The 23,809-nt window shown below is 42.9% G+C and overlaps 1 protein-coding gene across 1 annotated transcript in view; it reads left to right on the top strand.

The window, feature by feature from the left end:
• SENP7 (SUMO specific peptidase 7) overlaps positions 1-23,809 on the top strand; it is a 163,987-nt gene that overhangs the window by 25,472 nt on the left and 114,706 nt on the right. Inside the window, exons 3-4 of the mRNA XM_054714050.1 lie at positions 1,172-1,270; positions 4,565-4,662. Of these exons, the coding sequence (XP_054570025.1) occupies positions 1,172-1,270; positions 4,565-4,662 (197 nt within the window). The remainder of the gene's footprint in view (positions 1-1,171; positions 1,271-4,564; positions 4,663-23,809) is intronic.

Below are 23,809 nucleotides of genomic sequence, written 5' to 3'. Positions count from 1 at the left end.
GGTGGAACTTTATGCTTACCCATTATTGATTACTTTCCCTTAATAGAAAATTATTTAAGTTAAAAATAGATGATTTCAAACTTGTGGCTAAGATGGATTAATTTGTTTATTCAGCATATCATGAGCCATACACATTGGAAATATAAAGGTGACTAAGTGTAAAAAATAATAATAAAGGTGACTAAATGAGGGCCCTCTCTTTAAGGACATCCACAGTCTGGAGAGGAAGATAGACTAGTAGACAAATAGTTATAATATAGTATGCTACATGTAATATAAATAATGTAATATTAATGTACCAAGTACTAATACCCAGAGAAAGGAATACTTTGGTGTATTGTTTCTTATATGTGCCTGGTCAGGGTACATACAAGAAGCAACCAAGAAATGTATAAATATGAGTGATGGTTATATGGATAAAAGAATAATTTGAGCAGAATCTGAAGTATTTCACAAGGGAGAAACAGAGGAAAGGGCATTCTAGATTGAGGGAGTAGTTCATGCAAAGTTCTTGAGATATGTGACGTGTTTGAAGATGGTTGTGTTTATATGTGAGTGATGTGAAAGCCTAGATTGTTAAGAATTTTATCTTGCCAAAACCGGTTTGGCTCAATGGATAGAGCGTAGGCCTGCAGACTGAAAGGTCCCAGGTTCGATTCCGGTCAAGGGCATGTACCTTGGTTGCGGGCACATCCCCAGTAGGGGACGTGCAGGAGGCAGCTGATCGATGTTTCTCTCTCATCGATGTTTCTAGCTCTCTATCCCTCTCCCTTCCTCTCTGTAAAAAATCAATAAAATATATTTAAAAAAAAAAGAATTTTATCTATAAGTAACGGGTTTCATTATTATAGTTTAAGTATTGTAGCCATACTTGGGTTGGTGTATTAGAGAACTATGAGGATAGCCTTTGAAAGATTAGAAGGGGAAGATACTATAGGTAAGATAATAATTATGGAGCTATTGTGATACTTCATTTATTGACCTTTATATTGAATGATAGGTTTTTAAAAATAAAATTATATTTAACTGCCTATAAATTAAGCAGTTTAAATTAGTTTAAAACTCTTTACAACTAATAGCAAAATATTAATGCAGGGTAATGGTTCTGTTAGCTAATTCAGCTTTTATTTATATTTTAATTAAATTGATTATTTTCTCATTCTGGTTTCAGATAACAAAGATATTAGATGCAAACCCAGAAGATGTTCGTGTGAAATCACCACTGTCCAAACTCAGAAGCTCAGAACGGTGGGATCTCCCTTTGCAGGGGGTAAATAAAAACTTATTTCTCTTAAGTATATAGTGTTATTGGTGTGCTTAAAACATTTTAGTGAAACTGAATTTTTTATTTTCTTATATGTCCTTTTGTATTTTTTTGTTCTTTATTTGTAGGTTTTAAATTAGTTTATTTTAGGTATATGTTGAACTGATGCTTTGAGGTTAAGGTCTTTCGTTTAAATATAAGTACACCCTATTATGCATTATTTTTCTTCATCAAATGCAAATATCATTGTAAAAGAAATTATTTTAAATATATGAGAACATTAAGCTTATTAGAATCAGATGCTCTTTTATTCTCATTTTGTAAATTTGAGAGGGTTTATCTTAAAGGGTAACACAATTGTTTTTCCAAAAGATATTTTGATTATAAATTGGGACTTTAATTTTATCAGTATTAAGCATTATTGCAGATTCTCATAATGAGGCTTATGATAGTACTTTTTATGTATTATTTTTGCTCTTGCCTCACACAAATTATTTTCATTTTTAAAAAACTCCTTTTGTTGGGAGAGCTGGAGAGTGGAACAAATTTTTTAAATATGTTTTTTAAAATTGGTTTTAGTGCCGAAACCGGTTTGGCTCAGTGGATAGAGCGTCGGTCTGCGGACTGGAAGGTCCCAGGTTCGATTCCGGTCAAGGGCATGTACATTGGTTGCGGGCACATCCCCCGGTGGTGGGGGGTGTGCAGGAGGCAGCTGGTCGATGTCTCTCTCTCATCGATGTTTCTAGCTCTCTATCCCTCTCCCTTCCTCTCTGTGAAAAATCAATAAAATAAAAAAATTTAAAATTGGTTTTAGAGAGAGAGAAAGAGGGATAGATAGAAACATCGATGAGAGAAAGACATTGATTGGCTGCCTTCTTCACCCCCCCCACTGATGTTTTTTTCCCCCCCAGTTTTACTAATAGAGACAATGTTGTAGTGAACATAATTTTTCATATATAGGGAACCACTTTTGAGTGGGATTACTGGGTCTAAAGAATTTTTATATTAAACTTCAATAAATTGCAAAATTGTCACACAGACAATTTGCACTAATTTATATTGCCACCAATGAGAGCTCCTATTTTCTACAAACTGACTAGCACTGGGTGTTATCACACAGTAAGATTGTTGTCAATTTAATGGGAAGAGAAAAATTATTATTATATTTTAAATCTCCACCCTAGGACATACTTAGAGAGGGGAAGGAAGAGAGAGATAGATAGATAGATAGATAGATAGATAGATAGATAGAAACATCAATGTGAGAGAGAAACATTGATCGGTTGCATTCTGTACATGCCCTGACTGGGGATTGAACCTGCAATTCCCTGACTGGGAATCGAACTGGCAACCTTTTGGTGTGAAGTACTACGCTCAACCAATTGAGCCACTTCTACTGGGCAAAACTATTATTTTAAGAAAATTTTGTCTCTTTGCATTTATATATTTTATTTTATGTTTTAGTATATTGAATTTATTGTGGGATACAAATTATATATATTATATATAGTTGGCCATCCATATCTGTGGGTTCCACATCTGTGGATTCAATCAACCACGAATTGAAAATATTTGGGAAATAAAAAAAGTTATGTTGTTGCTGACGTGTACTATATACTTTGTTCTCTTATTGCTTAGGCAATTTTCAAGGGTCTTTAGAAGTTCTGTGCCAAGAGCTGGGGGCAGAGACCATAATGTTTTTTTCTATTATTTCATAGTCATCAAGTTTCATCCATGTTATGTTAGAATTTCCTTTCTTTTCAATGGCAGATAATATTTCATTGTATGTGCATACTACATTTTGATTATCAGTTCATCCATTGATGGGACACAGTTGATTTGCTTCTACCTTTTAGCTGTTGTGAACAATGCTGTTATGAATATGGCTGTACAAATATCACTTCAAGGAAGAGAGTGTTTAAAATTTTTTCCCCCAAATATATTTTTATTGATTTCAGAGAAGAAGGGAGAGGAAGAGAGAAATAGAAACATCAATGATTGGGGAATCATTGATTGGCTGCCTCCTGCACGTTGGACCCAGCCTGCAACCCAGGCATGTGCCCTTGACCGGAATCGAACCTGGGACCCTTCAGTCTGCAGGCGAAGCTCTATCCACTGAGTCAAACTGGCAAGGGCAAGGAAGAGAGTGTTTTAAATTTACTATGTATATAATCATTATGCTTCCTTGTGAGATAAGCTACTATTACATTTGTTTTCAAACAGGAGACTAATGCATAGAAATAAGATAAAGAACTTATTTGTCTAGATTCACACTGTATATTAAATAAATCAATTTCAACTTTTGTTTATGGTCATATTAAATCTAAACTCTGGCCAAGTCGAGTGGCTTAGTAGTTGAGCGTCAGCCTATGAACCAGGAGGTTGCAGTTCGATTCCATGCCAGGGTTGCAGGCTCTATCCCCAGTGTGGGTAATGCAAGAGGCAGCCGATCATTGATTCTCATCATTGATGTTTCTATCTTTCTTTCCCTCTCCCTTCCTCTCTGAAATCAATTAAAAAAAAATTCTCTTAAAAAAACACACACACCCTACTTCTGTCAGTAAGATGTCAATTCTTCCCTAAAAATTTCCATGCAGCAATTCTAATCTCTTCCAAATATTATAAGCTCAGGTAATTCAGAATCATAGGCACTATTTAACTTTCCATGTAATAATTTTTATTATTTCCTTTAGACACAGGCAAAAATTTTCATAGTTATATAAGCTCTAGAATTTCAAAATGTTGATTTTCTAACTAAAGCTACCTTGAACTTGTTAACATTTATTTCTACTACTTTTTGGTGGATTTATATTTCTATACTAGCAAAAGAGCCAATTGTTTTGTAGATTTCCTTTTCTTCTCTTTGTGAACAGCTATGAATTTGACTGTTTATTTTCAATTTCTAAATAAAACAAACATTTAAGTGACTTTTTATTATCATACTAGAGGCCCAGTGCATGAATTCATGCACTCGGGGTGGGGGGGTCCCTCAGCCCAGCCTGCGCCCCCTTGCATTTCTGGACACCTCACTCCTTACTGCCTGACTGCAATGTAGGCGGGAGGGGCTCCTGCCACAGCCGCTGCACTTGCCAGCCATGAGCCCGGCTTCTGGCTGAGCGGTGCTCCCCCTGTGGGAGCGCACTGACAACCAGGGGGCAACTCCTGCATTGAGCGTCTGCCCCCTGGTGGTCAGTGCACATCATAGCAACCGGTTGTACAGCCATTTGGTTCATTTGCATATTAGGGTTTTGTTATATAGGATTGCTATGTTTATTATTAAAATTCCATTTTTTTCCCTAGTGGGAAAGAAGCCGAAGAAACAACGTCCTTTCTCTAGACCGTAAAAGTAAAAAAGGTGTTCGTGGGCGTCCTGTCACTTCTAAGACATCATCAGAAAGGTAAGATACATGTGTATGTGACTAGGATGGGCTTATACTATGTATAAATAGTGTGATAATGGGTGGTGGATTTGTTCTCTTTGGATCTCAATTAAAACAACCTTTAAAATATAAGGATTAGATTCAATGGCCTCTAAACTTCCTTACAAGCTCTATCTTTCTGTAATTATAAGTTACCTTAACTCCTTGTATTTGTGCATTTGTAACATCTTGATAAGCTTTAGCTGATAATGCAAGCGTTACATATAGACTTACTATAATGCTTGATTTTTCATTTATCATCTGCAGTGAAAAAGATGCTCCATTTATCAACTGGGGTTCTATAGTCATAGTATTAATGAAATGTGAATATACTGGAATTATATATATATCGGGATTCTGATTGTGATTATTATCAGAAGGAACTTAGAACATATAAGCGTTGGACATCAGCAAATGATTAGAAAGTTGTTATTTGACAAAAGGGTATTGAGTTTTCTTTTTTAGAATAGCACATGAATAAAAAATGATAACAGCAAGGTAAAAATTACAATTACTAGGAGACCACACAAATTAGAAGGCTAATTGGAATTCTTGCATTTATGTCAGAGTACTTGGTCTTATTCTCCCCTGTCTTTAGGAAATATAAAAATATATTGGAGACTCCATAGAAGTTTATATACCTCCTAACCCTCTACCATACAAGGAATACATTGTCATGACAAATATGCAATGATTATGCTTTGAGCCTCAGAATAACTATTAACTCAATTTATAGACTTAGTTTCTCCAAAGATTATTATGATGGAATACTAGAAGTAGAGGAATCATTTTTTAATGAAATTAGCCAACATTTTCTGAGGGTTTGCACGAACCAGGTTGTTTTATTTTATGGGAGAGATATCCTAAAAACTTTGCATACTTCAAAATTTATATAATTCAAGTCTCATTTTTCTATATGAATGCTTTTTTTTAATAATATATTTTATTGATTTTTTACAGAGAGGAAGAGAGAGGGATAGAGAGTTAGAAACATCGATGAGAGAGAAACATCGATCAGCTGCCTCTTGCACACCCCCTACTGGGGATGTGCCTGCAACCAAGGTACATGCCCTTGACCGGAATCGAACCTGGGACCCTTGAGTCCGCAGGCCGATGCTCTATCCACTGAGCCAAACCGGTTTCGGCTGAATGCTTTTTAAGGGGTGGGAACAGGTTCTTTGAGGATGTCAATCTATTATTTCTTTAATATTGCCTTTTAATTTTCTGGAAGTATCTCTAATATTTTCAGTTCTTTCCTAAATTATCATCCCAGCTTAAAGTGGCAATTGTTTGGCTTTTCTTACAGAATTTACCACATGTGATTTATGTTCCAAAGTTACCGATTTTCAGGCTGTTATCTGTGTTAGTACTATCATGTCCATTAATGACATTGTTAGAAGGTAAAAAAAAAATATTTTTGAAATTTAATAGCAGTCGATATTGACCTAAGAGCACAGCAGTGACCATAATCACCATGTTTTTAAAACAGAGAGAAGTGTTTTTAAAAATGTATTTTTATTTAAAAAAAAATCTTTATTGTTGAAAGTATTACATATGTCCTCCTTTTTCCCCCATTGACTCGCTCCAGCCTGCCCCCTCACCCCACCCTAGGCCTTCAGCACACTATTGTCTGTGTCCATGGGTTATACATACATGCATACAAGGTCTTTGGTTAATTACCTCCCACTCACCCACCCATCCTTCCCCACCTTCCCTCTGAGATTCTGCACTCTGTTCCATACTTCCATGTCTCTGGATCCACTCTGTTCATCAGTTTTATTTTGTTAATTAGATTCCACATATGAGTGAGATCATGTGATACTTGTCTTTCTCTGACTGGCTTATTTCACTTAGCATAATACTCTCCAGGTCCCTCCATGCTGTCTCAAAGGGTAAGAGATCCTTCTTCTTTTTACAGCTGCATAGTATTCCATGGTATAAAAATACCACAGCTTTTTTATCCACTCATCTGCTGATGGGCATTTGGGCTATTTCCCGATCTTAGCTATTGTAAATTGTGCTGCTATGAACATAGGGGTACATATAACCTTTCTGATTGGTGTTTCAGGTTTCTTGGGATATATTCCTAGAAGTGGGATTACTAGGTCAAATGGGAGTTCCATATTTAATTTTTGAGGAAACTCCATACTGTCTTCCATAATGGCTACATCAGTCTGCATTCTCACCAGCAATGTACTAGGGTTCTCTTTTCTCCACATCCTCGCCAGCACTTGTCATTTGTTGATTTGTTGATGGTAGCCATTCTAACAGGTGTGAGGTGATACCTCATTGTCAAAGAACAGCTATAGGTTTTTTTATAGATGCCCTGTTATGTTTGTGTCTCCCGAAAATTCATATGTTGAAATCTTTATCTCCCATGTGGTAGTATTTGGAGGTAGGGTACTTGGGGAGGTGTTTAAAGCATGGGGGTGGAGCCCTTATGAGTGGGATTAGTGCTTTTATAAAAGAGACTCCACCCACACACAAAAATAAAGACACCCCACAGAGCTTCCTAGTGCCATGTGAGGACACAGTGAGAAGTCGGCTGTCTGCAACCTGGAAGAGGGCCTTCACTAGAACCTGAAATGTTTGCTGGTACTCTGCTCTTGGACTTCCTAGCCTCCAGACAGTGAGAATAAATGCTTGTTGTTTATAAGTTACTTAGTATGTGGTATTTTGTTATAGCAACCCAAACAGACTAAGATATGCCTTTTTTCATGTTGAGCAAGTTATCTTCTATTCCTAAATTTTTGGAGGCTTTTTAATATGAATGTGTGTTGGATTTTGTCAAATTCCTTTTCTGCCCTACCTTATAATAGAGAAACATGCAAATTGACCGCACCTCCGCTACGCCCATGATTGGGTGGCGGGAGGCTGGGGGGCGGGACTCCGGGTGGCCTATCTGGCCGTTGAGAAGATCAAGATGGCGGCGCCAAGTCCTCTTAGTTAGGGGGGTCCTGGGGGCGATTGGCACCCTGGGGGGGCGTGGCCGGGCCCATCCGCTGCTCCTGGGGTCCTGGGGGCGATAGGCACCCTTCGGGGTGTGGCCAGGCCCATCCCGCCGCTCCCGGGGGTCCCGGGGGCGATCGGCACCCTGGTGGGGTGTGGCCGGGCTCATCCCGCCGCTCCCAGGGGTCCCGGGGGGGCGATCGGCACCCTGGGGGGCGTGGCCGGGCCCATCCCGCCGCTCCCGGGGGTCCCGGGGAAGATTCCAACCTGGGGGGTGTGGCCGGGCCCATCCCGCCGCTCCCGGGGGTTCCTGGGGAGATCCCAACCTGGGGGGGGGCGTGCCCGGGCGCATCCAGCCTCTCAGGGGGGTCCCTGGGGAGATCGGTAACCCGGGTGGCGTAGCCGACCATCCAGCCTCTTCCAGGGGTCCCTGGGGAGATCAGCACCCCGGGGAGGTGAGGAGGGACTTGCCAGCCGCTCCCAGGGTCCCTGGGAACATTGAAGGCATGTGGTTGCTGAGATCCAGACCAGGCCTCTGGCCACAGATTCATAGCTTTGCGGAGACCTAGGGCAGGGATCTACCTCATCAGAGAGATAGAGGTTCTGCAGTGCCCCCAAGACGTGGGTGGGCCCAGCCAGGGATCAAGGGGCATGGAAGGACTCCTGGCAGAGGGCCAGGACCCTCACCCCTGAGGCGGGGGTTGAGGGGTGGTGCCACCTCAGTGGAGGGGTGCTGCACTGCAGGGTACTGGACTGACTGATGTGATTCAGAGAAGCTCCCAGTGCTAATGGGCCTCGCTCAGGCGGCCTTCACACTTCAGAGGCAGTGACTCCTGCTCCTGCCTTGACCCAAAAGCAAGCTCGCTACACCCTGCCCCATAGCAGAGCGTGCCTAGGCAGTGAGTGGGAAGCCTTCCACCTGCTTCGGAGAAGGGGGGGCAGTAAAGAATAGGGGGAGAGGAAAGAATGTGGAGCATTCGCAATGAAGAGGTGCTTGAGAAAGAGGCTCAGAAGCCTGACTGGAAGGTTTGTTCTGTTTGCTGGGCTGCTGCCCCTTAGGAAGCGCAAAGAGCATGGCTCTGAGGGCTTCCTGTGTGCTGAGTCAAGTTCCACAGCCAACTGGAATTGGCCTCAGTTTCCTGGTCTGTAAAATGGATGAAGCATGTCCCAGTGCCTTCACTGAGCTTTGATGGCCAATTGAGATACTATATAAAGAAAATGAGGGAAGAAGTGAGAAAGAAAAGGAAGGACAAGCAACACAAAAGAAAGACTGAAAGGAACCTGTAAACCCATTGTCACTTAAATAGGGAATATAGTCAATAGTGTTGTAATGATGGTATGATGCCAGGTGGGTACTAGAAATATCGGGGAACACTTTGTAAAGTATATGATTGTCTAACCACTATTCTGTAACTAATATAAAACCTGAAACTAATACAAAATAATGTTGAATGTAAAGAAATGAAAATTGGAGTGAAATTTTTATAAATTTCAAAGTTTAAATAAATGCTGTAAAGGAAGGAAGGGGAGAATAAAAAGTGTTTTTCATTTTGCCACTTCATTAAAAAGACAGTTGTCTTTATGTGGTGCTTTTATACTTTTCTAAGTCATTATCTCATTTTAATTTCTGGGCAACTTAAAGACAAGGTAAGTATTCCCTCCACTATTCAAAGAAAGGAAATCTTGGTGTCTGGTCCTAATGATTCAATCGTCAAGCCCTTATTGTAAAGCAGGGTTAGTAAAATTTTCTGTGAAGAGTCATATCTATATTAATAAAAGCCTTGGGGGTGAACAGGCCAGCAGGGGAGGGTATTTGGGGGCAATCAGGCCCGCAGAGGAGCAGTTAGGGGGCAATCAGGCCAGCAAGGGAGCAGTTAGGGGGCATTCAGGCAGGTAGGTGAGCGGTTAGGAGCCAGCAGTCCCGGATTGTGAGAGGGATGTCTGACTGCAGGTTTAGGCCCGATTCCACAGGGATCGGGCCTAAACCTGCAGTTGGACATCCCCTGAGGGGTCCCATAATAGAGAGGGTGCAAGCTGGGCTGAGGGACACCCTCCCCAGTGCACGAATTTCGTGCACCAGGCCTCTAGTATTTATATAATGTAATTTGTATCTTTTATTAAAACAATATATTACATAGACTGATTTTTAGATCTTAAAACAACTTTGCATTCCTGATATAAATCCCACTTGAATCTGATTTAAGATCCCTTTCATGTATTGCTGAATTCAACTTAGTAGGGTTTTGTTGAGGATGTGTTATGCTTGTATTCAGAAGGGAAATTCATCCGTAGTTTTCTTACGTTATCTTTGTCTGGCTTTGGTATCAAGCTAATTCTGGCCTGTAGATGAGTTGGGAAATATTATTTCTTCCTTTGCTTTTTGAAAAATTGGTACTAATTCTTCTTTAAAGAAGACTTTGGTAAAAAAATAAAGTTTGATAGAATTCACCAGTGAAGCCATCTGGTCATCAAGCTTTGTGTGTGTGTGCAGTTTTCAAATTACAAATCAAATTTTGCTTGTTCTAGTTGTATTCAGATTTTTTTATTATTATGAATCAGTTTTGGTAGCTTGTGTCTCTAGGAATTACATTTTATATGTTATTTAATTTGATGTCATATATTTGTTCATAGTATTCCCTTGTAATCCTTTTAATTTCTGTAGAATTATTAGTGATGACTCCTCTTCCATTCCTGATTTTAGTAATTTGAGTCTTTTTTATGTTCAGTCTACCTATAGATTTGTTAATTTTGTTGATTTTTTTCAAAGAACCAACTTTTGGTTTCATCAACTTTATTGGTTTTCCATATTCTATTTAATTTATTTCATTATACAGTAATTCCTTGGGTTACGTTGGAGATCCATTCCTACGGCACGATGTAACACGATTTTCGCCGTAAGTCGGAACCCACCTGCATAAGCACCTATGTCACTCACATGGAGCACGTACACAGCGATAATGAAGTGAAACAGTAAAAAAAATTTGAAAGAAAGATAACAATTCCTGACCTTTAATTGTGGTAAATAAATAATAAAAAACATAAAGCACATATGTACATTCGTCGAAATGACGGAACCACGTAACCATGGAAGGACATATGTCGAATCTGATGTAACCCGAGGACTGTCTTTAATCTTATATTCTTTGTTCTGCTTCTTTTGGACATAAGTCTAATTAATATCCATCACCACATGTAGTTACACTTTTTTTTGTGTGATGAGAACTTTTATACTTACTTTCTTAGCAACTTTCAAATATACAATATAGTATTAACTATAGTTACCATGCTGCACATTACATCACCATGACTTATTTGTCTGTTGTTTATTTTTAAATGAATTCCATTGTGGTCTGAGAACCTTTATATAATTTCACCTCTTGTAAGTTTATTGAGGTTTATTTTAAGGCCTAGTGTATGGACTTTCTTGGAGAATGTTTCATGTGTTTGAGAAGAATGTATATTCTGTTGCTTGGGTGGAGGTAAATGTCCATTAGGTTGAGTCGATAGTATTATTCAAACGTTCTGTATTCTTGCTGATTTTCTTTTAGTTGTTTTATGCGTTATGAGACTGGGGTTTTGAAGCATTGAACTATCATTGTTGAATTATCATCTTTTTCCTTTTGTCAGTTTTTGCTTAATGTATTTTATGGTCCTGTATTAGGTATATGTATATTTATAATTGGTATAGCTTCCTGATGAAGTAAGCTTTTTCTCAGGGATTTTCCCTTATTGTATCTGCTAGCATTTTTTCCTTCTAAAGCCTATTTCAAAAATTAATTAATTATTTATTTTTAGGAAGAGAGAGAGAGGGGAAGGGTGATGAATTTGTGTTCCACTTATTTATGCATTTATTGGTTGTGTCTTGTATGTGCCCTGATCAGAAATCAAACCTGTAACCTTGGCATATTGGGACAGCGCGGTAATCAACTGAGCCACCTGGCAGGACTCTTAAACCTATTTTGTCTGATATTTATACAGCTACTGGGTTGCCATTTGCTTGTAATATCTTTTTTCATTTTTTATTTTGAACCTATGCATTTCTTTGAATCCCAAATCTCTGTCTCTCTCTCTTTTTGTTAATCCTCACCCTAGGATATTTTTTTCATTGCGTTTCTTTTTTAGAGAGAGAGAGAAACATCTATGTAAGAGAGACACATTGCTTGCCTCCCGAATGCGCTCGACTGGGGCTGGGGGTTGAGCCTCCATGTGTGCCATTGATTGGAATTGAACCCGTGATCCTTTAGTCTGTGGGCTGACACTGAACCAATGAGCCAAACCAGTTAGGGCACAAGTGTGTCTCTTGTTGAGAGCATGTAGTTTGATCTTGTCTTCATCTCTTTGGGCTGCTATAACAAGATACCATAGACTGGGTGACTTAAACGCAACACTTCCTATCTAATAAAGAGGGAATATGCTAATTGACTCTCACACCATCACAAAGATGGTGGTGCCCACAGCCAATAAGGAGGGAATATGCTAATTGACTGTCTCACCCTCAAAGATGGCAGCGCCCACAGCCAGTAAGGAGGGAATATGCTAATTGACTTCCTCTGGAGTCCCCCATACCCCTCAGCCCCCCAGCAGCCCAGGGCCAGCCCGAGGTGCAGGCAAGCCTTGGATGATGGCTGCCCAGCCGACACCCGAGATGCAGGCAAGCCTCAGATGTTGACTGCCCAGCTGCCCAGGGCCGGCCCAAAGCACAGGCAAGCCTCAGATGGCAGTTGCCCAGCCGCCCAGGGCTGCCTGAGGCTCAGGTAACCAGGGCTGGCCGAGGCTTGCGCTCCTGGCAGTGGCAGCAGCAGAGGTATGATGGGGGTGTCAACTTCCCCTGGTCACTGGGTTGCCTCCTGCCCTTGAGGACTCCTGGAATGTGAGAGGGGGCAGGCTGGGCTGAGGGACCCCCCATTCAGTGCATGAATTTTCATGCACCGGGCCTCTAGTATATAATAAAAACCTAATATGCTAAGTGTCCGGTTGTTCGGTCGGCCGTTCAACCAATCAAAGCGTAATATGTTAATGATATGCTAAGGCCGCTCAACTGCTTGCTATGACGTGCACTGACCACCAAGGGGGCAGATGCTCTTACTGGTAGGTTAGCTTGCTGCTGGGGTCCAGCTGATCAGGACTGAGTGAGATAGGCTGGACATGCCCTGGAGCCCTCCTGCGGTCCCTCTCTGGGTGGCCATCCTCCCGCATCCTTACCTGGCCCTGATAGTGCACCAATGGGGTCCCTTGGGCTGGCCTGTGCCCTCTTGTACTCTGGGTTGAGGCCCCCCCACCCCCTTCGAGTGCATGAATTTCATGTACTGGGCCTCTAGTCTTTTATAATCCGGAGACTGGGAAATCCAGGATCATGGTACTGACAGATTCAGTGTCTGCTGAGGGCTTCCTGATTTATAGATGGCTATCTTTTCTCTGTGTCTTTCCTCACAAGGTGGGAGGGGTTTCTTTGGAGCCTCTTATATAAGAGCACTAACCCCATTCATGAGGGCTCATGATCTTATTACCTCCCAAAGGCCCCACTTCCTAATGTGATCACTTTGGAGGGTAGGATTTTAACATAGAGAATTTTTTTGGTGGGGGGAGGGTAAAACAAATTTTTAGAACATAGCAGATCTTGATTTTCCATCTGTTCTGACAATCTCCGCTCTTTGGTTTGACTGTTTAATGTGTTCACATTTCCTGTGAGTCAAGTGCCTTCAGGGCCATGCTTCCTCAAGGCTTTAGGGAAGGGTTGCTCCATGCCTTTTTCCTATCTTCTTCGGACGTTACTTGGTTTTTGGATGTGTCACTGCAGTCCTCCATGTTTACATGTTCTCCTATGTGTCTTCACATCATCTTCCCTCTGTGTAAGCCTATTTCTATATTCAATTTGCTGTTTTTTATTTATTTATATATTTATTATTTAAAAATATATTTTTATTGATTTCAGAGAAGAAGGGAGAGGAAGAGAGAGAGATAAAAACATCAACGATGAGAGAGAAGCACTGATTGGCTGACTCCTGCATGCACCACACTGGGGATTGTGCAATCCAGCATGTGCCCTGACCGGGAATTGAACCATGACCTCTTGGTTCATTCATAGGTTGACACTCAATCACTGAGCCATGCTGGCCAGGTGAATCTGCCGTTTTTATAAGGACACTAGTCATAATGTATTAGGACCCAAACTGTTGATGTGATTTTAACATGATTACTTCTGTAAAATCAACATCTACTCTAATAAAAGAGAAACATGCAAATTAACCATCACTCTGCTATGCCAAACCACACCCACCAGCCAATCAGAGTGAGCATGCAAATTAACCCATCAAAGATGGTGGGTTAATTTGCATACGTAGGCGGGGTGGGCAGCGCCATGGCCCGCCCCTGGGGTTCAGGTCCATCGGGGCGGGGGAGGCCTGGCGGGCAGGCCAGACACCGCTGGCAAGATACCAGTCCATCGGAACCCTTGGAGGCGGGGTGGGCAGCGCCAGACGCCACCTGCGGGGTCCGGGTCCATCGCAGGCCCTGGGAGGGGCAGTGGGCCCACCTAGCCACGCCTGTGTGGCCCTGGGAACATCGCCACCCCAGGGAGGAGCGGCTGGACCTGTTTAGCCACTCCTGTGGGGCCCCAGAAACATCGCAGCACAGGGGTGGCATGGCCAGCCCGCGTAGCCACTCCCATGGGGCTCCGGGAAAATTGCTGACCCGGGGTGGCATGGCCGGCCCACCTAGCCACTCCCGTGGGGCCCCGGGAACATCGCAGGCATGGGGTTGCTGAGACCCAGACAGGGCCTCTGGCCACAGATTCACAGCTTCACGGAGAGCGACTCTACCAGGCAGCCCAGTGGCCATGTGGCTGGGCTACAGGGTGCCTGTTCAAGATGTGACACAGAGGAGGTGCGGGAGGAAATCCAGAGAATGAGATGTGGGGGTTCAAGACTCACTTCCTTTGGGCTTTGTCCTTCTTGGTCTTGGTCCTTTTCTTTCGGGCCTGGAGCGCAAGCACTGCAGGAGAGAGGGATGGATGGAGGCCGAATGAGGAAGAAGAGGCACGAGGCCCGACAGCAGGGCTGCCTGAGGGGCGGCTCCAGGGAGAGTGCCACAGCTTTGGCAAAGCTGCTGGCCAGGAGGCGGGTGTTCCAAGGGGCGCAGAGAAGTGCCTCACCATTCCTCTATGAGGCACCCCACACAGGCGCTGCCTTCGCCAGCAGGCTCTGGGCGACATCTGCAAATGCTACTGCAACCTCTAGCATTCTGGGCAAAGAACTGACCCTGTGCCCCTCTGGGTACCAGGCTTGCTGGGAGTGTGCAGTCACCAATGCCATAGATCAAAGGCAAAAACCTGGCGAGGCGGGGTGTACCAGGGGGGGCTCGGGCTGGGGCAGGGGACCAGCGGGCAGGGATCTACCTCGCCTGCAGAGAGAGAGGTTCTGCAGTGACCCCAAGACGCGAGTGGGCCCGGCCAGGGATCAAGGGGCATGGAAGGACACTGGGGCGGAGGGGCAAGGACCCGCAGCCCTGAAGCGGGGTTTGAGGGGTGGAGCCACCTCAGTGGAGGGGTGCTGCACTGCAGGGTACCGGACTGACTGACGTGATTCAGAGAAGCTCCCAGTGCTAACCGGTGTGTCCCAATGCCTTCACTGAGCTTTGATGGCCAATTGAGATACTATATAAGGAAAATGAGGGAAGAAGTGAGAAAGAAAAGGAAAGGTGAACACAAAAGAAAGACTGGAAGGAACCTATAAACCCATTGTCACTTAAATAGGGAATATAGTCAGTAGTGTTGTAATGATGGTATGATGCCAGGTGGGTACTAGAAATATCAGGGGAACACTTTGTAAAGTATATGATTGTCTAACCACTATTCTGTAACTAATATAAAACCTGAAACCAATACAAAATAATGTTGAATGTAAAGAAATGAAAATTGGAGTGAAATTTTTATAAATTTCAAAGTTTAAATAAATGCTGTAAAGGAAGGAAGGGGAGAATAAAAATAGTGTTTATCATTTTACCACTTTATTGTCTTTTCAGTACATGAAAAAGACAGTTGTCTTTATATGGTGCTTTTATACTTTTCTAAGTCATTATCTCATTTTAATTTCAGGGCAACTTAAAGACAAGATAATTATTCCCTCCACTATTCAAAGAAAGGAAATCTTGGTGTCTGGTCCCAATGATTCAATCGTCAAACCCTTATTGTAAAGCAGGGTTAGTAAAATTTTCTGTGAAGGATCATATCTATACTAATAAAAGCCTTGGGGGTGATCAGGCCAGTAGGAGAGGGTAGTTAAGGGCAATCAGGCCGGCAGAGGAGCAGTTAGGGGACAATCAGACAGGCAGGCGAACGGTTAGGAGCCAGTGGTCCCGGATTGTGAGAGGGATGTCTTACTGCAGGTTTAGGCCCGATCCTACGGGGACATCCCACAAGGGGTCCCAGATTGGAGAGGGTGCAGGCTGGGCTGAGGTACACCCTCCCCAGTGCATGAATTTTGTGCACCAGGCCTCTAGTTTCCAAATAAAGTAACATCCTGAGGTACTGTGTTGAATAAAAATGATAAAAGTGGGCATTGTTTCATATTTAAAAAAATATTTTTATTGTTTTCAGAGAGGAAGGGAGAGGGAGGGAGAGAGAGAGAAACATCAATGATGAGAGAGAATCACTGGTTGGCTGCCTCCTGCATGCCCCCAACCAGGGATCAAGCCCACAACATGAGCACGTGCCCTTGGTCAGAATCGAACCTGGGACTCTTTAGTCCACAGGCTGATGCTCCATCCACTGAGCCAAATTGGCCAGGGCTGTTTCATATTTTTGATTTTAGAAGAAAAGATTTCAGTCTTTTACTATTAAGTATGATGTTCACTGAGTTTTTCATACATGGCTTTCATTATGTTTAAGTAGTTTCCTTCTGTTCTTAGTTTGTTGAGTGTTTTTTTTTAACTTAAAAAATATATTTTTTGAATAAATCTTTATTGTTCAGATTATTACAATTGTTCCTCTTTTTTCCCCCCATAGTTCCCCTCCACCCGGTTCCCACCCCACCCCTTCCCTTACCTCCCCCACTGTCCTCGTCCATAGTGGTACGATTTTTTTGTCCAGTCTCTTCCTGCACCCCCACACCCTCTTTCTCCCCGAAAATTGTCAATCCACTCCCTTTCTATGCCCCTGATTCTATTATATTCACCAGTTTATTCTGTTCATCAGATTTTTTATTCACTTGATTTTTAGATTCACTTGTTGATATGTATTTGTTGTCACTTTGTTGTTCATAATTTTTATTGTTACCTTTTTCTTCTTCTTTCTCTTCTTAAAGAATACCCTTCAGCATTTCATATAATAGTGGTTTGGTGGTGATAAACTCCTTTTGATTTTTCTTATCTGTGAAGCTCTTTATCTGACCTTCAATTCTAAATGATAGCTTTGCTGGGTAATCTTGGTTGTAGGTTCTTGATATTCATCACTTTGAATATTTCTTGCCACTCCCTTCTGGCCTGCATAGTTTCTGTTGAGAAATCAGCTGACAGTCATATGGTTACTTCCTTGTAGGTAACTAACTGTTTTTCTCTTGCTGCTTTTAAGATTCTCTCTTTGTCTTTTGCCCTTGGCATTTTAATTATGATGTGTCTTGGTGTGGTCCTCTTTGGATTCCTTTTGTTTGGGGTTCTCTGCGCTTCTTGGACTTTTAAGTCTATTTCTTTCACCAGGTAGGGGAAGTTTTCTGTCATTATTTCTTCAAATAGATTTTCAGTATCTTGCCCTCTCTCTTCTTCTGGCACCCTTATAATTCAGATATTGGTACGCTTGAAGTTGTCCCAGAAGCTCCTTACACTATCTTCATATTTTTGGATTCTTTTTTCTTTTCCAGTTGGGTGTTTTTGCTTCTTTGTATTTTAAATCTTTGACTTGATTCTTGTGATCCTCTAGTCTGCTGTTGGATCTCTGTATATTATTTTTTATTTCAGTCAGTGTATGCTTAATTTTTTGTTGGTCCTTTTTCATATCCTCGAGGGTCTGGCTAAATTTATTGGCCTTTTCTAGAAAATTCTTGAAAAACCTTATAATTGTGGTTTTGAATTCTATATTCAGTTGTTTGCTTTCCTCCATTTCATTCATTTGTGATCTGTTTCTTTGTCTCTGCATTTTGGCTGCTTCCCTGTGTTGATAGAGTGGCTTTGTGTGCTAGGTGTCCTATAGGGCCCAGTGGCTCAGCCTCCCTAGTTACCTGAGGTGGACACTCGTGGTGCACCCCTTTGTGTGCTGTGTGTGCAGTCTTGTTGTAGTTAAGTCTTGATTGTTGTTGGTATTACTGTGAGGAATTGACCTCCAGGCCAATTGGCTGTGAGGACCAGTTGTGTCTACAATGGGAGACCTTCTGTGCTGTGACACCCTTATGGAGCAGTACTTGCTTCAGTGGGGCTTTGGCGCTCACTGAGTCTGCCCCCTGAGTGTGTCCCTTATGGATCTGAGGAGTTGTAATCTGGATGGTCCCATTCTGACCCCTGGGTACACTGGCTCTTGGATCTCCAAGGAGGTGCTAATTTAGCCTCTGCCTGAGGCCACCCAGCAGGAGCTATGGAGAGATCTGCAGATTCCTCTTCTTGTTTGGGTTTTGGAGGTGCCCAGATGAGGCCCAGCTGTGAAGCAATGCAAGCTGCTGTGGGGCCTTGGGCCTTCTTTTGGATGTTCTGGGTCTCACTGACTCAGCTGCAGTTTATTAGGTAAGTTTAGAATTCAAAGGACCAGGCCATTCATATGCAAAAGCCTCTGCGCTCAGCTTGGATGGGGTGGAGTCTTAGGGTGGAGCAAACTACAATGGCTTCATGGGGCAGGATCTCAGGGCAGAGCAAACAGCAGTGGCTTCCCATCAGCCCTGACCTAAGAGGCCCCTGGGTCTCAGTGTCCTGCAGTAATCACTGCAAGCACCTCTGAGAGAAAGCTGCCCTCGAGTTCCGCCCACTGCCAGACAGTCCAGTTTCTCCCCATATGAGTCTGGGTCCCCAGATTCTTGCCTGGAACTGGAGTTCAGAGCAGTCGGGAGCTTTTGTCTTACTCCCGATTTAGAAAGCCAGCCACGTACTCAGTTGCCAGCCCTCTCTGCGTGCGCGCCTCCGTACCTCTGCCTTCTGCAGCTCCTGTGAGTCTCAATGTGCTTTTCTCTTTCCTTCTATTTATAGAATTTCCACTCAGCCAGCCTTCCTGTGGTTCTGGATGATGTCTGTTTTGTTTTTTAGTTGTAGTTTTGAAATTGTTGTGCGAGGCAGCAGTTTAGGTGTTCACCTATGCTGCCATCTTGGTTTCTCTCCCAACTTTGTTTTTCTTTTATAGTAATTAGATTTTCAACTTGGGTCAAGCAGAATGGCTACTGCAGAGAAGGGTGGCGAGAAGAAGAGGGGCTGTTCTGTTATGACCGAGGTAGTGACCAGAGAATATACCAACACTCACTAGTGTATCCATTCAGTGGCTTTCAAAAAGCGTGTCCTTTGGGCACTCAAGGAGATCTGGAAATTTTCCAGGAACGAGATGGGAACTGCAGATGTATGCATTGACACCAGGCTGAACAAAGCTGTCTGGGCCAAAGGAATAAGGAATATTTCATACTGTATACAGGTACAGTTGTCTAGAAAATGTAATAGGATGAAGATTCACCAAACAAATTCTATACATTGGTCACCTATGTACCTGGCACCGCTTTCAAAAATGTACAACCAATTGATGTGGATGAGAACTAACTGCTGATTGTCCAATAAAGTTATAAAACTGCACAAAAAAGGTGATTATTGATAAGGAGTGACTTATTTCTGTCATTGCTTTATTTTATATGCCTTAGAGCTGTTTTGTCCCTCCTTTTCTACATTACTCTCTTGTTTGATTGACTTTAAAAAATAAATATTTTTATTGATTTCATTGAGGAAAGGAGAAGAAAAGAGAGATAGAAACATCAATGATGAGAGAGAATCATTGATTGGCCGCCTCCTGCATGGCCCCTACTGGGTGGGGAATGAGCCCACAACCTGGGCATGTGTCTTGACTGGGAATCAAACCATGACTTTCATAGGTCGATGCTGAACCACTGAGCCACGCTGGCTAGGCTCATTTTACTTTTGGTACCTCCACATTTCATCAATACTCTGTACCTTTAGCATAGTGATGTCTAAGGAATAACTGAAAGTAAAAGAACCCAGAGTTGCCCTGTCATTCCCTTTCCTGTAGTGTCATCATTTCAGTGTAAGTAGTTGCCCAATACCAGGAATTAACACAGGTGAGAATGGGTATAGTAGAGTACCTTGGTTATTTGTGTTTCATAGGCTGGTATTACTTTTGTGTGTGTTGGAACCATTTAATGGTTCAAATGAAATACGTAGCCTTTTAGGACTTTCAGTGTCTCTGCTTGTCTTGTTCTCACTTTGAACCTCACAAAACTCTCACACATGATGAGTCCACCAGAATTTTCTCCTCATGGACATCTCAAGTACTATATGTGAATGGGGCAGCTGGGAATGGTGGATATACATATTATGAATATCTTCTCTGCTCATGTGAATGCCTCTTTGTCCTATGAATTTTACTTACAAAACACAAGTTCAAAGACAAAATTACGAATTTCAAAATAGCAACAGGAGACCTTTAAAACAAGTGTGGGGCTTTGAGCTCAGGGCCCTTTATACTGTTCAGATTGCATGAAGCTGGTGCTGGATGCAAGTGAAATACAATGGAAATGGGTACTAATAGCAGCTTCAAAGGAAAAATATATTCAATAGGTGATAAAGAAACTTGAAGTATAGTAGGGCTGAAATTAAGTATGTGTTGTGGACTGAATGTTTGTGTCATCCCCTATCTTCCCCCCAAATTCATATTTTAAAATCCCAATCCTCAATGTGATGGTATTAGGAAATGGGGCCTTTGGGAGGTGATTAGGTCATGAGGGTGGAGCCTTTATGAATGGGATTTATGCCCTACGAAAAGAGACTCCAGCCTTAGCTGGTTTGGCTCAGTAGAGAGAGCTTTGGCCTTCGGACTGAAGGGTCCTGGGTTTGATTGCGGCCAAGGGCACATGCCTGCGTTGCAGGCTCCATCCCTAGTAGGGGACGTGCAGGAGGCAGCCAATCAATGATGTTTCTATCTCTCTCCCTCTCCCATTCTCTCTGAAATCAATAAAGAAATATACAAAAAAAAAAAAAAAAAGAAAAGAAAAGATACTCCGGAGATCTTTCTTATCCCTTTTGCCATGTGAGGACACAGCGAGAAGATGGTTGTTTATGGACCAGAAAATAGGCTTTCACCATACACTGAATTGGCCGATCCTTGATCTTGGACTCCCTACCTTCCAGAATTGTGAGGTGCACATGTTTGTTGTTAAGCCAACCAGTCTACGGTATTTTTATTATAGCGAGAGTACTAAGACATGATAAAAAGGAACTAAGACAGAGGTATGCAATTTATTCTGTTAACTATATGCATTATTGATTAAAAGTATTCACTTGACTTAAAGTCCAAAGCAAGTATTCCTATGGGTTAAGTATCAGTGTTTTAAATTCACAGAATCAGCTACAGTACCTTTCTCATTCAAAAGATGCTTGCTAACACATTTGGTCAGTTGCCAGGTAACAAATTCCTGTACTGAGAAGATAGTGTCCAAGGCAGACTATAGTAATGATTATTTTTTAGAGCCCCTGAAATTATTCTAATGAATTTTTCAACCCAAATTTTAGCAATATGTACTTGTATAAATTAATAAAAATGTTAGTCATTTGATAATTTGTGATTTGGCTTTGATGAAGAAAAGTAATAAGGTAGATTTGTTTTCTTTAGGTAATAATATTTTTACATGTTCCTAATGACTTTTAATTACCTTTATTGATGTATAATTTACATATAATAAAATATATGTATTTTGTGTGTATATTTTGATGAATTTTAACAAATTAGCACATCCATAGTACCACCATCACAATCTATGGAATATCTATTATGTTAAATACTTTTCATCTGCCCTTTCCCACTTCTCCCCCAACCCAATCACTTCCAACCTCAGGCAGTCACTAATATGATGTCTGTTACCACAATTAGGTTTGTCTTCCTAGAGTTTCCAATATATAAAAACATAGTATGTATATTCTTTTTGTATCTGGCTTCTTTCACTGAGCATGCTTTGGAGATTTGTCCTTACTGTTGGGCATATCAGTAGTTTATTTCTCTTTATTGCTGAGTTCTATTCTAGTATATGAAAGCTAGAGGCCCAGAGCATGAAATTCGTGCATGGAGGTGTGTGTGTCCCTCAGCCTAGCCTGCACCCTGTCTAATCTGGGACCCCTCGAAGGATGTCCGACTGCCCGGTAGGATTGGGCCTAAACGGGCAGTCGGACATCCCTCTCACAATCCAGGACTGCTGGCTCCCAACTGCTCGCCTGCCTGCCTTCCTGATTGCCCCTAACCGCTTCTGCCTGCCAGCTGATCACCCCCTAACCACTCCCCTGCCAGCCTGATTGATGCCTAACTGCTCCCCTGCCAGCCTGTTTGCCCCTAACTGCCCTCCCCTGCAGGCATGGGTCCCCCCCAACTTCCCTCCTCTGCCGGCCTTGTCACCCCTAACTGCCCTCCCCTGCAGGCTTGATTGCCCCCAACTGCCCTCCCTTGCAGGCCTGGTACCTCCAAACTGCCCTCCCCTGCTGGCCTGATTGCCCACAACTTTCCTCCCTTGCAGGCCTGGTCCCTCCCAACTGCCCTCCCCTGATGGCCATCTTGTGATGGCCATCTTCTGCCTACATGGCGGCAGCCATCTTGTGCGTTGGAGTGACGGTCAATTTGCACATTACTCTTTTATTAGAGGCCTGGTGCACAGGTGGGGGACAGCTGGTTTGCCCTGAAGGGTGTCCCGTATCAGGGTGGGGGTTCCCTTGGGGCGTGGGGTGGCCTGGGAAAGGGACCTGTGGTGGTTTGCAGGCCAGCCACGCCCCCGGGCGACCCAAGCGGATGCCCTGGTATCTGGGATTTATTTATCTTCTATAATTGAAACTTTGTAGCCTTGTGTGGAGTCCAGGGCCATCCAGGGTGTGCGGGAAGCTTGGCTTCCTCCATTGCTGGGGGCAACTCAAGCCTCTTGCTCTCTCCAGCTCCGTGGCTCCCGCCTTTTTTATTGGGATTTATTTATCTTCTGTAATTGAAACTTTGTAGCCTTGAGTGAAGGCCAGGGCTGGCCAGGGTAGGTGGGAAGCTTGGCTTCCTCCATCGCCAAGGGCAACCCAAGCCTCCTGCTCTCTCCAGCTCCGTGGCTCCCACCATTTTTGTTGGGATTTATTTATCTTCTATAATTGAAACTTTGTAGCCTTGAGTGGAGGCCTGGGTCGGCCAGGGTGTGCACAAAGCTTGGCTTCCTCCATCGCTGGGGAAACCCAAGCCTCCCTCCTGCTCACTCCGTGGCCACAGCCATCTTGGTTGGGGTTAATTTGCACACTCGCTCCTGATTGGCTGGTGGGTGCGGCTTGTGGGTGCAGCAGAGTGATGGTTAATTTGCATATTACTCTTTTATTAGATAGGATACAGATATAATATATGTAAATTATACCTTATTTTGTCTGTTGCATAGAAAAAACTTTTCCTCTACCCTCTTAGGTTCCATGGCTGGGCCTGAGAATTAAACTGATAGAAGACAGATTAACAGGAAAAAAACATACACTTTTTTAATCCTCATCCAAGGATATTTTTTCCATTGATTCTCAAAGAGAGTGGGAGGGAGGGAGGGAAGGAAGGAGGTGGGGGGAAGAGGAGAAGCAAGAGGAGGAGGTGGAGGAGAGAGAGAAACATTGATGAGAGAGAGACACACACACACACACACATCGATTAATTGCCTTCCACATGCCCCCTGACCAAGGATGGGAATCAAACCTGCAATCGAGGTACATGCCCTTGACTGAGAATCAAACCTGTGACTCTTCAGTCCATGGGCCAATGCTTTAGTCACTAAACAAAACTGGCCAGGGCAGCATACACATTTTATTTAATACTAGAGGCCCGGTGCACAAAATTTGTGTGTGTGGGGTCCCTCACCTGGCCTACGCCTCTCGCAATCCGGAACCCCTCGGGTAGGGTCCCTAGGCCTCCCTGGCAATTAGGACTACTGGGGCTTTCCTTCCTCCAGCTGCAAGCAGCTGGTCCAGCCCCCGCCGTGACACTGCTTGCCATCTGTGTGGCACT

The sequence above is a fragment of the Eptesicus fuscus genome, chromosome 3, assembly GCF_027574615.1.
Source record: "Eptesicus fuscus isolate TK198812 chromosome 3, DD_ASM_mEF_20220401, whole genome shotgun sequence".
NCBI lineage: Eukaryota > Metazoa > Chordata > Mammalia > Chiroptera > Vespertilionidae > Eptesicus > Eptesicus fuscus.
Note: the sequence above shows the minus strand (reverse complement) of the source record. Positions and strands in the feature narration are given on the sequence as shown.